The following is an 18,132-nucleotide window of genomic DNA, read 5'->3' on the forward strand; positions in this document are numbered from 1 at the left end:
AAGAAGGTGGGCAGTGATGGGAACACACATACAATTAAGTTAGATGTTTTCTAACTAAAATGAATCTTTGTTTTTTAATACTATTTTCTTCAGCATGGTGCCAGAGACTAGTGTGCTGCATGTTTGTCAAACACAGAAGCATGAACTACTACTACTACTAATTCTGTATCGTTATGACTGATGTTAAAATTTGCATTTTTTCTGTGTTTTGTTGCTGGCAACACTTGGATTAATCAATGCACTGGACCCCAGCTTGGACCTTAACATTACAACATTTGGACCTCATTCCAAAACTCCAGGAGGGTAGTCATTCTAAACTACCTGATTTAATCGTTTCTATTTTGTGAAAAATATCAATATCCGTTTTTTACTCAAACTGTGGAAAACATACTACTCAAAACTGTATGAACACTCAGTACATGATCATTTTGAAGCACATACTTTTCTAGGCTGCCTAATGCATGCAATGCTAAGTGGTGCTGTTTGCAAAATGCATTACTCTGTTGGCACTGTTTTTCAGCAGCACTCTTATTTTCACTTTCTTTTGACAGCTCAAAATCCTCATCTGACAGTGCGCAACCAGTGTCAACAACAACATACAAAACACCTTCCACAGAGGATTTCTTTTGATAAAAGTGTTTGTCAGCATCTAATACCACACTGTAAGGAAAATTAATATTTACCTTGCAGTCTCTGCTGCCATCTAGTGGATAAAACTAAATAATACATTTAAGAAGACTTCTATTGACATTAGCATTCTACCCTTTATTACCTACGACTTTTGTCACCAGCCACTTTCAAAATGTTACTGAAAGTTGAGTCAGCTTAATGAACACTCGAGTCAGCTTAATGAACGTTCAGTCATCTTTTTCACAACACTAGTAATAGTTGCTTGCTTCCAGTTAGAACCAGTCGACAATGCACTATCAATGTACTGATAATAACCTGTAACCACTAACCACTAGCCACTAAACCAATCCAAATCTGTACAGGTTAACATGGTACTATGGGAAGATATTTCTCTTAATTGTAGCTCTTCTTTTTATGATAACAATGTGTGTCAGGAGGATTCCTGTTCAAAAGTGGTACACAACATCATCTGATCTGTTATTAGTAGTTCTGGCCAGAAATTAAATTTCTTCAAAAGAGAAGCGATTTGCCTCAGTCATACAAAAGCAGAGAACCTCAGAGAAAACTAAGCAGCTATCCCATGTTTGTGATAATACCAATGCTCTTCTACAAACTGTATCCATAGATGCTTATGTTTAGGACAGTGAAACTAATGACACCACCAAACAAGTTTAAACTGAATACGCATAACATCTAGATGTCCGAAAAAAAGAGGTTCTTACAGCTAGCATTGGCATCACTTTTCACTGCGGCGTCCGTGGAGCTTGACACAATCATCTTTTCCTTCTTCAAAGAGTCGTCAGAAAAGGAGCCTGAGGATCAAAACAGTGTGTGTTTAGAAATTACTATACAAGTAAATTATTCTACTTACAATCAGTATAGAATAAGCTGTGGAAACTGGTTCACCAGGCCTTTATCTACTTTGCACACCTTCAGATCTTGATATTTTTGGGAAAATGGAATAAATGAAGCAAGGTAGAATAATACACAGTACACTCATTAAACTGTTACTATGTTTTGCTACTGATTAATAGAAAAACCTAAATGATCTGGCTGAAAACCACTTATTTATTACATTAATTCACTTATGATAATTCAGGGAGGTTCACTGAGCTCATGACAGGCATATTAGGGCAAGACCCCACTCACTCACCAATTTAGGGTCACCAATCAGAGTGCCCTGCATGTCTCTGGGATTTGGCACACACCCCATGTGAGCATAAGCAGACAAGTGAGCGGGCCAAAATTTGAACTCAGGACTTTAAACCTGTAGCACTAGTAGCCACACCACTTTGCCACTTACCAGTTCTCGCTTAGAATCCTGAAAGTTAATCTTTGTATGTCTTATGTTAATAAGGACCAACAGTTTCTCCACAATGACCACCAAGCATCATTCTTACCAGTGTCTAAATAATAATCATAATATCAGATGGCAACTGAAACATATGTCCAGCAGCATAATTTGTAAGTGTGCACTATGCAGCATCTACTGTAGTTGTTGCCTCTGTTTCTCTCTGTACATTCATCTATTTTTTTAAACTTTGTTTTATTTTAGGTCTTTTGGGGAGCTAAAGCCTACTCAAAGCAGAAAGTGCACGTGGGCAGGCCAACAGTCTGTCACAGTTTATTACAACAGACTTTGAAAAATCTGGTTGGATATGGTAGCTTTTCCAACAGGATGGGACACACAAATACAGCATTTTCAAATCATCCTTTAGAAATAAAAACGGGTGATAATCAAAGACCCAACACATGTCAACTGTACATTTTCTGGGGTTCCAAAGAGAAGTCAGCCCACAAATAGAGAGATTTGGCGGTGGCTACTCTAGCCCTATCACTACCTCTGTCTCTTGAAACCCAGGCACTCATGTAGCCCTGGACTGAAGCCAGGCCACCCACTTCTTACTGTATATCCAACAACACTCATTTAGCCGACAAGAGAGTTGTCAGAATAACTTCATTTACATTTTTTTTAAAAATGCAATTTATTCATGTTGGCTCATGGAAAAAGACACGATACACATTTAAAAAGATGAGCTACACTGCTGTTTCATATGGGAAGATATTAAAAATCAGCAGGCCACAGATGGCATGCTGGGACACTTACTGCCAACGCCATTGGTGGTGGCGGTCGTGAAGAGTTTGCCACTGTCCTTGGCCATGATTAGCAGCTCAGTGTCTTTCTTGGCCGGTGCATTCTCTTTTTCCAGCAGCACAAACTTGTAGTCTTTTCGGAAGACGTCATCATTAAGATCCCTGGTTTGGGTGACTTTGGAGACAGAGAGACAGACAGAACATGTTCAAGCCACTTATTTATGTCACATCGTCAATTAATGAGTAAAAAGTTAATTATATTTTTAAGTTCATCCATTTATTTTTTAAACCTGTTATTCCCTTACAAGTAACTGGTGGAGCTGGTTAGGATGCCATTACATTATCACTCATAGACCCATAATCAGCCCCTCTGAGCCCAGTTAGGATCAACAATTAACTGAGTATTTTAGGGATGTGGGGGAAAAAAAGGGACCACAGAAAGAAAATGAATTGGGATACCAAGGAACATGGAGACATCACAAAAACAGTGAGCAAACTTGGAACCTTGGACTGTGCAATCATGCTAAATACTTCACCACAATATTATTTTGCAAAATAGTTTTATGACAAAGCTTCGATTTGGAGCCATTTTGTAATCATGTTCTCTTTGCTTGGGCAGCACTACCTACACAGCATATCCTGATTGGGCTTGAGGGACACAAGTTCAAGTGCACACCCTGCAGAGTGCGGACAGGAACCATCTTAACCAATCAAGCCAAAGTAGAATGCCTTCATTCAAGTAACAAATCAACCTTCTGATTGTAAGCCTTTCTTCTTTTTTCCCTACACAGCACTTTCCTACTGGGCTTGTGGGAAGCAAACTTGGATGATACAAAAGAAGTAATAAAAAAAAAACATACATTTACACTTAAATTAAATAAAAAGGAAAGTATACTGCAAAACCTAAAAACTAGTTTAAAATGGCTAGAGACCATGACAGCCAGGAGCCTCTTTGTCATATATTGATCTTTGGGCAGCCGAAGCTTAGACCTTTCTCCCTCATTAGCATTCATTCATATTAATATTTCCAGCAGAATCACTTCAACACCCTCTGACCCCCACAGCACCACTTCAAAAATAATCACAAGCACCATCAGATCAATGGAGCAAAAACCAACTCACCAGTGGTGGTGGATACTCCAGTGCTGGCCAAGGTAGGGGACTGTGACATGTAAGCCATGTTTTTCTGAACTCCGTAGCCTGCAAAGAAAGGACAGCCATGTTACAGCCTGACGTGTAAGAGGGCAACAAGGAAGACTGTGTAACAATGACACGTTTTAGAAAAAGTGATTTACTGAAGTGGTCTCCTCACTTCTTTAGCTCATATGCTTTCAAAGTCACACTTAAATTGTTCTGTCAAAGCCATACCTTACTGTATCTAACTCTATCAAGAAAGGCATAACAAGACAGCACTTATATCATCCATCCCTTCCATCCATCCATTATCCAACTACAGGGTCACGGGGGTCTGCCGGAGCAGGGCACACACACACACACACCCACACACCAAGCACACACTAGGGACAATTTAGGATCGCCAATGCACCTAACCTGCATGTCTTTGGACTGTGAGAGGAAACCGGAGCACCCGGAGGAAACCCACGCAGACACGGGGAGAACATGCAAACTCCATGACCCGGGAAGCAAACCCAGGTCTCCTAAGGGCTCATTTATCCTTCATGGCTGCCACGCATTCTGAGCGTTCATTTGATGCATCCTCTGAGCAGGTCCTCAGAAATTAACGCGACGCGTGCGCGAGTTGCAGTACCAGCAAAAAGTCGGGGGGCGCAGTGTGCTAACAGTTGGAATGTGACGTCAGAGTCTCTGTTTACTATCTACATGTGACAGAAAGCCGCTTTGCAGATCCTACGAGATCGGTGTGCACGCTTCGATATTTGATAAATGGTTCGATGTGGTGAAGCGAAATGCCGACATACAAATGCATTCGTGGTGCTTTTATATTCAAGCATCGCATATTCCCCTGATTGTAATGACACGATACGTTTTAAAATTCTCACATACCGTCTTCTGTGCTATCTTTTTTTCTAGGGCTTCCTCTACTCCTGACAGCAGCGAATCGCTAGCAATAGATCGCCACACTGAGCACATTAAATGTATGATATTCCAACTCTCTGCACATTTAGAATCCTTAGATTTATACTTGATATCACTTTCATGATGAAAGGCATTAAAGTATGTATACAGTAATCCCTCGCTATATCGCGCTTCGCCTTTCGCGGCTTCACTCTATCGCGGATTTTATATGTAAGCATATTTAAATATATATCGTGGATTTTTTGCTGGTTCGCGGATTTCTGCGGACAATGGGTCTTTTAATTTCTGGTACATGCTTCCTCAGTTGGTTTGCCCAGTTGATTTCATACAAGGGACGCTATTGGCAGATGGCTGAGAAGCTACCCAACTTACTTCTCTCTCTCTCTTGCGCTGACTTTCTCTGATCCTGACGTAGGGGGTGTGAGCAGGGGGGCTGTTCGCACACCTAGACGATACGGACGCTCGTCTAAAAATGCTGAAAGATTATCTTCCTGTTGCTACCTTCTGTGCAGCTGCTTTGTGAAGCGACATGCTGCACGGTGCTTCGCATACTTAAAAGCTCGAAGGGCACGTATTGATTTTTGACTGTTTGTTTTTCTCTGTCTCTCTCTCTCTTTCTCTGCTCCTGACAGAGGGGGTGTGAGCTGCCGCCTTCAACAGCTTTGTGCCGCAGTGCTTCGCATACTTAAAAGCCAAACAGCCCTATTGATTTGTTTGCTTTCCTCTCTCTCTCTCTCTGACACGCACTCCTTTGAAGAGGAAGATATGTTTGCATTCTTTTAATTGTGAGACGGAACTGTCATCTCTGTCTTGTCATGGAGCACAGTTTAAACTTTTGAAAAAGAGACAAATGTTTGTTTGCAGTGTTTGAATAAAGCTCCTGTCTCTCTACAACCTTCCGTGTTTCTGCGCAAATCTGTGACCCAAGCATGACAATATAAAAATAACCATATAAACATATGGTTTCTACTTCGCGGATTTTCTTATTTCGCGGGTGCCTCTGGAACGCAACCCCCGCGATGGAGGAGGGATTACTGTATTACATTTTACAGATAAATCGGTAATTTCATTTAAATAATGAATACTGTTAATAATTATACACATGGGGTGACATAGTGGAGGAGCGTTATCGCTGCTGCCTTGCAGGGAGTCACGTCGCTGTTATTCCCTGCCTGGAGTTTACATGTTTTCCTGCTGGGTTTCCCCAGTGTGCTCCAGTTTCCTTCTAAAGATATGCAGATTTGGGGATTTGGTGCCACTAAAATGATGCTAGTGTATGTGTGTGCTTGTATTCACCTTGCGATGAGCCGAGGCATCTTCCAGGCATTGTTTCTCACTCGTGCCCAATGCTTGCTGGAATGGACACATCCCTGGATTTAATCAATAAACATCCTTTTCAGAGATATTGCGGTAAGGTGTCATCGGAATTTAATGGGTGTTCTAGGCAATTCACAACACAGAGAAGCCAAACCTGTTCTCACCGTGATATCACTCACTGCCACCAGGCAGATTCCTCCAGATTTACGTAAAGTACGCGCGCAAGTATAAACATTTCAACGCTTGCGTAGCAGGAGCGTCCGCTGCAGCATGCATCGCGTTAAGTATAACTCCTACCTTACTGCGAGGCAGCAGCGCTACCACCGCGCCACCATGCCACCCCAGCAGGTACATCAGTACGTAGCAAAAGAGGACAATAGAAATGGGCCTCTCAATGCCACCCTTCACCCGTTTCTCATAGGAACTGTTTTGCGTCTTTAAAATCTCATTGGTCGCTGCCGCAGCTTCATCTACCCAAAATCAGCCTCATGCCTTAATGAACAATTAGCAATACCAATGTGGTCATTGCTCGCCACCTTCTGGTGCAAAGATGTTTATAGAAAATAACTGGAATGTTGATGTAAAAATTTTAAAAAGCTGTGGATTAAACATGGGAAAAGGCAAGAAAGGAAATCTAAACAAACACAGCATACTGTAGGTGCCCTGTCCTAGGCTGTGACCTACTTGATGCCCAGTGCTGCCAGGATAGGCTCCAACCCCCAGGAGCCTTGAACTGAATTATACGTGTTTAAGGCACATGCATACTAACCTGTGGGGCTTTGAGGGACATTTGAGTTGACGCTGGTGGAATTTGTTCCCAGGTTATTCTGTACTCCATACACTGCAGACGAAATGGGAGAATGGAGAAGATTTACTTAAGATATCCGAATACAGTTTAAGCCTCCAAAAAAAAAAACACAAGGCAGAGTAGGGACAGGTGATGAAACAGGGAGGCTGTGACCTGCAGCCCCAGACAGCTGACACACTCACTCTGCCATTCGCCAGGTACTGCAGTCAAAAGGTGTAGTTTTAAAGTCCTCTGCCCCAGTCTACCATCAGAGGATAGTAGCTGCAGAAGGGCTTTACTTCAAGAGCAGTGGCACAGTTAGCACCAGACAATGTTGCTTGGTTAGATTTAGATTTTGAAACCTCTTCTCACAGTAAGAGGCCTTCCAAAAGACGTTAACAAGAAATCAAAAAACGAAAAAAAAAAAAACAAAAACAAAAAAAACAGTTCCTCTCACCGGTGGAGCTGGTGCTGAGGGTGCTGGTCATTGGCGCTGAATTCAAGGTCAGATTGTTAGGCAGACCGTGAACTGTGAAAGATGTGAACACACAAGCTGGTTAGGCGCAGTTTAATGTGCCAACTTACCTGAAGAGACAGAAAAATGGGGCCTACCTGACAAGGAGGAAGGGGAGGTGGTGTTGAGCAGAGAGGAGCTGGGTGACAGATTAGTTGTGTTGTTGAAATAGCTGTATCCGTTGACCATTGACGAGCCTGCAGGAAGGGTTGAGTACATGTAGGAGGTGTAATCTCGTCCCATGCTGGGTGGCTCATTGAAGGCTGAAACTGAGAGGGTGGGAGAGAGAAAGAAAGAGATAGATTGTCATCACTGGTACCCGTATTGGATTACAAATGTCATTTAGAGAGGCTGGCCTGCCGCCCTAGAGGATTCCCAGAGTGAGTCACACAAATCGCCCTGTACAGTCTGAAATACCTGTAAAGCACAAAAGTGCAACATACACCTTGTAAAAGCACAATATAAAACTGTTTGAACATGAACAGCAACAGGCATACTAACTGCAAACATAACAATGCCCATAACAACCAATCACACAAAATGGTGCGGAAGTGACATTGTTATCAGAACAATTAAAAATCAAAAAGATGGGTACCCCAGACAGGGTACCAGTGCATTGGAGGGTACATGTAGGTATTCCCTCCTTTCTGCATTCTTTTGTATTAGCATTCAAACATCTACATTCCTGCATGTGTGTGAGTGTGTACTTCTTTGTGAATTTGTTTGTGTTTATGCATGTGCGTCTCCAAATAATTACTTGAGTGAGTCAGATCAGTCTCTGTGTGTGTAATACCATGGGTTTGTGTGTGTGTGTTAGGGAACTTCTCATAGTCTATATGTTTTTGCAGTGCTGCTTACTACCATAATGCAGACAAATCTATTTTCTCAGCTTTACTGCCTTTTCTTCTGATACTGAATCCTAGTTTTAAAAATAATAACTTATTCAAGCAGCATAAGAAGTGGGAGAAATATTCAGAATGCACCAAGTGGCACTGCAGCTCACATAAGTACAAAGAAAGCCTCCAGTGAATCAAACTTCTTACCTGAGTGTGAGCTCTCCACCACCGTCTTGGTTTCCACACTGGCTTTTTTGGGAATGGGAAGTGTGTTTGAGGGGGATCTTGTTGGGCTCACACTGGCTGAACGACCTCCCTTCAGAAGTCTTTTGACATCGTCTAGCTCTGTCCCTAGAAAAGTTAAAAAAATAAAATAAAATAAAGAAAAACAGTTAGATATGCAAAGAGTTTTGATGAGGAGGCTGCCTAGCGGGGATAATGACACCTGCATGGCATTTTGTGGCATTACTAACTGACAAAAACACAGGAAATGAGGATACAATGAAGCTCAGTACAACCAACATTAATGGGTGATTATTTACAGAGAGTCAAGAGATAGGCAGTCTGAATGAGGAATGTTTAAGTGAAATCAAGACGTCAAGGCTAAGTCTCATTTGGAATGAAATGTTTCATTACAGAAGGCCATATTGCTGTGTTTCAGAACAAGGTAGAAAGACTTACATCTTGTAGAGGGTGAAGCGCTCTGCAGCCGAGCTCTGATTTCACTTTCTGAAAGACAAAAATGACAGGCCATTACAACACAGATGACACAGTAAACAAAAGGACAGAAGCACATCTCCTGGCAATAAATCCACCTTCAAAGCCAAGTACCATACCTCTGCTCTGACTTCTCCCTCTTGTGGCTGAAGTTGATGAGGTTGTGACTAAAAAGGCAAACAAACATAAACATGATTAGTGCCACTCACATGCCTCATGATTCAGACAGCGGAAGAGGGAAACAAAATGCGTGCCTGTTGCGAACCTCTACAGTCTACCCCAGATGGGGTTGCTCAGCAATGGCAAATTTTCCATTATAGGCTGCTGAGATTGTTAGCACATGCACCACTGGTAAAGATTTAACTAAATGACATGCCAGTCTGTTATTGGGGATGTGCCAATACAAGTACATATGTAACTCTGTTCACTCCACTGGCAGTGAATGTCAGATGGCTAGTCTACCAAGTTCTGGGGGAAAAAGATTAAGTTCCCTCAAATGGAACCTCTCAAGTGGAAGGACTGATGGTTTGTCCTGGGGAGGCTGACACTTGCAGAGTGGATGACTCTGGGAAAGGAACATTCAGTGGGTGTTGTGATTCCTAAAATCCAGCCAGAAGACTGCATCAGAGCTCATATCGATATCTATGGAGGATATGTCTGGAAAGCCTCTCTCTTAGCCTAGCGGTTTTGTCGCTCACTATCCATAGGAGGGCACAAAGGCCCAAGGCCCTGTCTAAGGGAGGCCTGGTTTTAGTAGGCATCATTAAGATGCTGAGTTAATTTCACTGAATAATGAGACCTGGAGGTTAAATGTCCATTGCTTGGGTTTAGGTGGAATGAATGGATGTTGATACTTTTGTTGCCATTATATTGTATTATATTATAGAATTCCCCTTAGGCAGAGGGCTTTACATTGTAAAATAGATTGAGAAGGTAGGGCCACATTGTGTGTAAACTGTACAGTCAGTCAATGCTGGCTCCACTAGTGCCACCTACATATGTGCTTTAAACATGCCTGGCTACTTAGCTGGCATGAATTCTGTGTGGCTTTTCTCAGTCTGGCTGATTTATAACAAACAAGAAAGAGAGGCAATGTGTGATGGACAAAAGGTTTCCTTGTAATGAATTTTAATTTTACACACATCAGAAACAATGTAAAAATACAAGCTGCAGCCTTACCAAATTCTTTTCTGGTGTATTCTGGGGATGAATTTCCACTTGAACTTCCTGTGGGTAACAGAATAAAAGATGACAAAGTTCAACAATGAACAGATCATATCATATATTGTAGTAAAAATACAATTGTTTTGCAGTGTTGTACAGTAACGAATTAGAAAAGAGTAGAAAATGAGACATTTTTTTACCATTGCGCCATGAGCTTACCTTCATATCCACCATTGCGACTAATGATGACCTTCCTCTCCAGAGTGGAGATCGGGGAGTATGTCAAGGAGGAGCTGGAGCCTTGGCCCCTTCGTGAGCCTGTTGAGCTGAAATTCACTTTCGAGTTGCCCCCCCCAGTTGCTGTAATGACACAAGATAGGTACAACTTAGCCAATTCTAACCCTGTCAGAAAAAAGCATACTGTAGAAAATGTCTCACATAATTCATGTAGGACAACAATAATGGCAGTGGATTATAGGCTACCACAGCCGAAGTCAATGGCCCATTGTAAATAAAACAGAACTCTAGAATCTCGGCAGAGTGACTCAAAGCAAAATTGCCAAGGAAAATATACGAAGTATATGACACCACTGTAAACATGGGAGGCTTTATTTTAAACTATTTTAACTGTAACTTTATAAGAAAAATTAACGTCCCAGATGAAGCTATTCAGAAGCCATGAACATTTTCACTTCATAAGGAAAATCACCCTCTATAGAAACTCCTTGACTGCTGTGGTTCATTATGATGTGCCAGAAGATAGACATGATGATGTGGAACCAACTAGACTTTAAACTTGTTCAGTGGAATGTATGAGGGAAAGTCATCTCACAGAGAATATACTATTAAATTTGAAATATGTTTAGTATTACAGTAATCCCTCGCTACTTTGCGGTTCACTTTTCAGGGATTCACGACTTCGCGGGTTTTTAAATACAAGTGATTGCCCGCCTATCGCGGAAGTTATGTTCCAGACCCATCAGCAACAGGAGAAAATCTGCGATATAGAAAGACCATATAAATAAACATTTTTATAGTTTAAGCCTTAAAATACCCATCCCACATGCTTTAAACACATGTAAACTTATAAAACACACTTTGTTAACACATATGATATGTGGATGTCGGGCTAAGGATATGAGTAACATCTCACTATTATAAAACATTTTAACTTCACGCAAGACAAGACAGTGAGACAGGAAAATTGGTGCTGTACAGGCTTAAAATTATTGACACGCAGAGCGACAAGCAGCACAAAGCCAGCACAAAGTCCACTTCTCCTTAGCGTTCATTCAGCTCCCCACCCCCTTGACAATGCGAAGTGGCAGGAGCGTACTGCGCTTCCGGGAAGGGGGGGTTTGAGCGAAGGTGCGTTCAGCTCTCACACCCCCCCCCACACACAATCCTCCTTCTGAACGCGCAGAGCGACAAGCAGGCATTTTGGCAGAAGCAGCACAAAGTCCATTTCTGCTCAGCGTGAGTTCAGCTGCCCCCCTTCACAAAGCGAGTGCAGACACATTGACGTCTGATCGCTGCGTGCAGTGTGCAGTGTTGGTCTGCGGTGTTTAAGAATGTAGAAAGTGTTTAAGAGCACAGGAAGTGTTTATAAGAGCGTGGGAAAGGTTAACAAGAGAGTGAGAAAGGTTTATAAGAGTGTGGGAAGGGTTTATAAAGCCTTAAAATATGTATAAATAATAAAATAAATATAGGTCGCTACTTCGCGGATTTTCACTTATCGCGGGGGGCTCTGGAACGTAACCCCTGCGATAGGTGAGGGATTACTGTACATACAATAATAACAGCATAAGTGACTGTGGATGTGCTAAGAACTGCTATTTGGTCCACACTGTTACAGTCCAAAGTGGGTTCCCTTCTTGCACCCATTCTTTTGGTATAAGCTCAATATTCTGGAAAAATATGGCATAAATGGTTAGTAAGTTTGTGTTAGCTCATACTTGATGACACATAGCTGCTGGTGCCCTGTGACAGGACTTTCTTTTCCATTCCCAGCCCCGCGCTGTTGGATGTTGAACCTCTCTGGCCGCCGCTTATACTGCTGCTAGAGCCCTCTGGTGGACAAAGAAGAAAGAAAAGATCTGGTCAGTAGAAGTCAGACAGGAAAGAAAATAATCATCAGTAGGATGTTCCTTTTGACATCTTTCACATCTTCTACAACTCAGTGATGGCCAGTGGGATTTCTACACTGTTGTGTGCTGGGCTCATAACATCACTTTGAGAAAGACACACCGAAGCAACAAGCTAATTAAAAGGACGGGCTTAGTTTTGGAACACACTTGGGACCCCCTGAAGGTAGTAGCACAGGAGAGAAATAAAGCAAAACTGAGTGCCATTATGAACATTATGCACATTCTCTTTCTGGCACACTAACACTGAGGACTTTTAACCAATGAATCATTTAGCAGGAGTGTGTCAAGAAACTCTACTGGGGCTCCTTTACACCAACAACAATATGCCTGTGACTGTAAAGGCAGAAGTGTTCTTTTCTTTCTTTTTAAAATTTTCTTCCTTTATAGTCATTCTGGTGTGTGTTCAAATAAAGTTCTATCTATAATATATTATTAACATCATTATAATTACACCATTAATCAATCAATTAAGGAATTAAGTTATGAATAAGTGAATTAACAAAAAAATTAAATATAGAAATACCATTAACATTTCATCCAAACCATAACACCCCAGTAATAATAATAAAAAGGAATGAATTATTCAATCAGTCATTTAATTATATAGCTTATGACGACTCCCTCAGTTACATTGACTTGTGTTATCAATGAAGACTGTAAAATTTATACTTTGATGATGATAATAATAATAATAAAAGCCAATAAAACAAAATCTCTTGGTGATTGCTTAGTTAATTAATTTGTTATTTTATGGATTATTTCTTAAATAATTTATAAAATAATTAAATATATTGATCAGATATGATTCTAGCAGCAAGTGCTCATTGTAACACCATCATTAATATAATCAAAGCAAACGTAATAAAAACACAATTTAACAATAATGCTAATAAGGATATTACTACTGCTACTACTACTACTAATAAGAATAAGAATAAACTTACTTAGCCAATTAATTAATGTACTATTCTCCTTGACACTCAAATGTGTATTATTAAAAATAGAAAGAATTAAGTGTCATGATTTAATAACTACTTAAAACATCACTCATCACTATTATTATTATTATAACTATCCTACTACTTGTAAGAACATTTCCAATTTCTGCCTCATGAAAAAATGCAACATTGAATTAATACAATTGCCAGCTATTACTCTAACTAGCAGGGCTCCTCTTTGTCTCTGCACATTTAATCCTCTCTCTGCTATCTTTGTGGTGGCTGCATGGAAGACGACAGATGAGTCCTGACTGGCCACGTGACTTCACAACCTCACTGACAATTAATATGAAAATCAAACCTGCCTGTACACAGCAGAAGGATTTACAAGAAAAGAGTCAAAATTAAGAAGGCATATGATGCATATTTAATCACACAGGAATACACTTGACTTACTAGGTGGTAGTGTTGTTAGTCTGGTAGTGGTGGTGACTGTTTCAGTGAGAACTGTGAAAAGAAAACAACACACTTTGAAAAGAATGAACCTTTTTCAGGCACTAAAACACATCAAACTGTAAACTACATAAATGTTAAGTATTTTAAAGACTCTTACTATTTTAGTATTTTAAACAGCTCTCTTACTATCAAAACAAAGCATCACCACATCATGATCAGCTAAAAGGTTAACGTGTATGGGGCAGATTCCAGTGGCATCTATTACATGTAAGCCCTTCATAATATATCTCACTCATTTTCACATCAGTCCATCTTACATAGTGAGTGTGTTTTCTATCCTTCTATTTATCTAAACATATATTGTAGTACCCATAACAGCTATCTATCCTATATCGTGTCTTTTCTAATCTCTTTCTCTTTGTGACGAGCAGCAGCTAATGGATTTTACTCATTTAAATTACCCATAATTTTCAAGCCTACTGGACTTGTAGACTGCAGAAAAATCAAATTGTATTCTTAGTTTTATAGTGTCTTTCATGGCAAACACTATAAATAAAAAGACTACATGTACAGCAGAAGACCCCAAATGTAAAGCTCAAGCAGTCCAGGAGGTTGTTAGGAGGTGCTATCTGAGTGTTATTACTCACTGGCTGATATTTTTTTTATCTAAACAGACCTAAACAAGCAAGTATGAGTAAATTAAAGTGGATGGTGGAAGTGTGAGTGAGGACTGCTTGGTGCTCTGAATGTGAATAAAAACACCAAAGCTAATAAACACATCAATAAGACAACAACGTGCAGTGCACCTTCAATAAGTAACCTGTATCAAAGTAGACCTGTCCGAACAGAAATAACTGAGAAAAAGCCCACACACCAAAAAGTGAAATGTAGATGCTTAGTGATTACTATGTCATGCCTATAATACGCACATTATATAGTAAACTACCAACTCAAACCTTTCCAGTTCCAAACCTGATTATCTCCAGCAATAACAAGCTGGAGCCTACAATTGCAACATAAATCTCAAGACATGACCCATCCCCGGAAAGGATACCAACTAAGCTACATATACTCACACCAGGCCCATTTGTATTTTTGATGTGGGAGGAAAAACAAAGTAACTCAAGAAAAACATGTAAACATGGAAGCAATAAGCCAACTCCACACAGAAACTGACAGAGAACCTTACTAAGCAAATAACCTTTGTGTCATAGAGCACAGTCATGGTATGTTTACCGAGTAAATCACTGAGTAAATAACATTTATGTTAAATAACCCTCTACATCCATCCATCCATCCATTGTCTCCCGCTTATCCGAGGTCGGGTCACGGGGGCAGCAGCTTGAGCAGAGATGCCCAGACTTCCCTCTCCCCGGCCACTTCTTCTAGCTCTTCCGGGAGAATCCCAAGGCGTTCCCAGGCCAGTCGAGAGACATAGTCCCTCCAACGTGTCCTGGGTCTTCCCCGGGGCCTCCTCCCGGTTAGACGTGCCCGGAACACCTCACCAGGGAGGCGTCCAGGAGGCATCCTGATCAGATGCCCGAGTCACCTCATCTGACTCCTCTCGATGCGGAGGAGCAGCGGCTCTACTCTGAGCCCCTCCCGGATGACTGAGCTTCTCACCCTATCTTTAAGGGAAAGCCCAGACACCCTGCGGAGGAAACTCATTTCAGCCACTTGTATTCGCGATCTCGTTCTTTCGGTCACTACCCATAGCTCATGACCATAGGTGAGGGTAGGAACATAGATCGACTGGTAAATTGAGAGCATTTTTTTTCACCCTCTACATAGTGCACTTAAATGCATTGAACCTAAACAGTGCCACTTTACTGATCAAATAATCCTATTTTATGTGTGGTCACTGTCACAAATAGCTTTACTGAGCAAGGCAACTTTCCATCCATCCATCATCCAACCCACTATATCCTAACTACAGGGTCACAGGGGGTCTGTTGGATCCAATCCCAGCCAACACAGGGTGCAAGGCAGGAAACAAACCCACGGGCAGGGCGCCAGCCCACCACAGGGTGTGCGCACACACACACACCCCCACACACCATTGTGTGGGACAATTTGGAATCGCCTGAATGCACCTAACCTGCATGTCTTTGGACTGTGGGAGGAAACCGGAGCACCGGGAGGAAACCCAAGCAGACACGGGGAGAACATGCAAACTCCACGCAGGGAGGACCCGGGAAGCGAACCCAGGTCTCCTAACTGCGAGGCAGCAGTGCTACCCACTGCACCACCGTGCTGCCCTAGTACAATGTTACTTCTACCAATTCTCCTTTCTAAAGTTAGGACCCGGGTCTCCTAACTGCGAGGCAGCAGCGCTACCCGCTGCGGAACTGTGCTGCCAAAGGCAACGTTCTTCTAGTATTTTTCAGTGCATAGGAAAATAAATAAGAAAGAAGTGGAATGTGGGATTTGAATGGCTTCTTTAAAGAAATGAGTTGGACTTCAAGTTTTGCACTCTGGCAGTCTGCAAGATGCTGACCTTGTTGTCAGCTTGTCTGTTGTGTTCATCTAAAGGCAAATGTTACTGCTAATTGTTATGGCTGTGCAAATCAGCAAGTACTGCCATTGACTCCACACACAGTATCAGTAGACTGTCCTATTCAGTCTCTCTTTCTCAGAGTTGCTGATATAAGTCTTAGAGATCCATAACGAGGATTTGGAGACCATGACACTTATATTACTGAGGTACCATCAATGTGAATGTGAATTTCCCATTGGGATTAATAAAGTATCTATCTATCTATCTATCTATCTATCTATCTATCTATCTATCTATCTATCTATCTATCTATCTATCTATCTAACTTCATGAACAACAGGCAGGCTGTGACAGTCACTCACCTTTTGTTTGTCCTTCCTGGCTTCTGGAAGAATTTTTACTCTTTTTGGTGTTTAAAATGTCCATTCCATGTTCTCCTTTTGATAAAAAATAAACAAGCAAACAAATTAATAAAGACATGACTGAATTAACAAGTGAGTAAATAAACAAACAAACAAACAAACAAGATCAGAGCACAATAATTAGTAGATATATAGATTAGATGTCTCAAATTGAATTTAGCAATGGCACACACTACTGAGCAGACCTCCTCTGAACTCTCTGCTTCTGGCAGGGATCTTGTTTGTAGAAACCAATTTGTTTGATGCTGCTTTGACAGAATGTTGTCTATGGGATGCTGGAATTTACTCAATCTTATCCAAATCACCAGGATGTAGTCACTTAAAATGTGAGATAAACTTTAGACATGAAGACATAATGTAGGTAGATAGATAGAGCGACAGATAGAAAAGGCAACATTTAAAATAAAATAGATGCTTATATAGCACCTTTCCATGCTCAAAGCTCTTCACAAATATTTAAAAGAATGCAAAGTACCGGCACGTGTTCGCAAATCTTCAAGGGGGATTCCAACACTTTGTGAGTGCTCAAAGCTTCATGGAAACCTTCCCCCCAACTCACTGATTGAAGGTCATTGCATTGCCTTTAAAAGATCACCAACAGTGATTTGGTTCCACTTCAAGCATTGTCAATGACAATAAAGAAATCATTTAGTCTGTGATACTGTGTAGCACCAAAAGCACAAGGATAGGGACAGACCAAGAGAAAAGGTAAAATTTGAATCCCTTCCTTAACAAATGTTTAAGTTGCCTTTTAAAAGAACTGAGTATGCAGATCTGATGCGTGCATTACAGCTGAAGGCTTTGTCATTCATAGACTATAGGTTAGGGTTAGTTTAGACACAACACGATATTCAACCTCAGTGGACTTCTGTGAGGAGACAGGATTGTAATATAGCAGGAGTTTACTGATGTAACCCAGCGCAAGGCTATTTAAGGCTTTATAGGTTAGCAATAGGATTTTCTATTCAATCCGATAAGACACAAGGAGCCAGTGGAGGCAGAAAAAGAACAGGCTTTATGTGTTCAGGGCTGAGGGTCAGAGTTTTGAATCAGCAGCAGCAGAAATAAGAGATTAGAACAGACAGTGACCACTACAGAGTTACAGAGGTCGGGTGTGATGACAGCACGGACAACTTTCTCTGTATCAGAATGGGATATAAATAAGCAGACATGGAATATGTCAAAGAGGTGTAAAAAATAAGTTTCTTTTCTTAATGTGTTTTATGTGAGTTGAATAAGAAAATAAATGGATAATTCCAACAGAATCATTATCTAGAGTGAATGAAAAATAATTAATTTCCTAAGGCTGGGATTTAGTGCCAATTGACATGAATTGTGTTTTGTTATAGTTAAATTTTGCTTCATACAGCTCAACTCATGAGCTGAGGGATCTCTAATGGACATCCACTTTTAACACTGAAATAGATTTAATAATAATAATAATTCATTACATTTATATAGCGCTTTTCTCAGTACTCAAAGCGCTATCCACACAGGGAGGAACCGAGAAGCGAACCCACAATCTTCTTACTGCAAAGCAGCAGATTTGAGTTTTGTC

The 18,132-nt window shown here is 40.9% G+C and overlaps 1 protein-coding gene across 1 annotated transcript in view; it reads right to left on the minus strand.

The window, feature by feature from the left end:
* Positions 1 to 18,132, minus strand: part of col17a1b (collagen, type XVII, alpha 1b) — a 75,857-nt gene that overhangs the window by 47,885 nt on the left and 9,840 nt on the right. The window contains exons 2-15 of the mRNA XM_051922614.1: positions 16,515 to 16,589; positions 13,656 to 13,706; positions 12,070 to 12,183; positions 10,334 to 10,474; positions 10,130 to 10,177; positions 9,070 to 9,117; positions 8,915 to 8,962; positions 8,441 to 8,584; positions 7,496 to 7,666; positions 7,341 to 7,412; positions 6,866 to 6,937; positions 3,847 to 3,924; positions 2,738 to 2,899; positions 1,353 to 1,442 (exon numbers count right to left, since the gene is read on the minus strand). Of these exons, the coding sequence (XP_051778574.1) occupies positions 1,353 to 1,442; positions 2,738 to 2,899; positions 3,847 to 3,924; positions 6,866 to 6,937; positions 7,341 to 7,412; positions 7,496 to 7,666; positions 8,441 to 8,584; positions 8,915 to 8,962; positions 9,070 to 9,117; positions 10,130 to 10,177; positions 10,334 to 10,474; positions 12,070 to 12,183; positions 13,656 to 13,706; positions 16,515 to 16,578 (1,303 nt within the window). The 5' untranslated portion in view covers positions 16,579 to 16,589. The remainder of the gene's footprint in view (positions 1 to 1,352; positions 1,443 to 2,737; positions 2,900 to 3,846; positions 3,925 to 6,865; positions 6,938 to 7,340; positions 7,413 to 7,495; positions 7,667 to 8,440; positions 8,585 to 8,914; positions 8,963 to 9,069; positions 9,118 to 10,129; positions 10,178 to 10,333; positions 10,475 to 12,069; positions 12,184 to 13,655; positions 13,707 to 16,514; positions 16,590 to 18,132) is intronic.

This window comes from Erpetoichthys calabaricus, chromosome 2 (assembly GCF_900747795.2).
Source record: "Erpetoichthys calabaricus chromosome 2, fErpCal1.3, whole genome shotgun sequence".
In the NCBI taxonomy this organism is placed as follows: domain Eukaryota; kingdom Metazoa; phylum Chordata; class Cladistia; order Polypteriformes; family Polypteridae; genus Erpetoichthys; species Erpetoichthys calabaricus.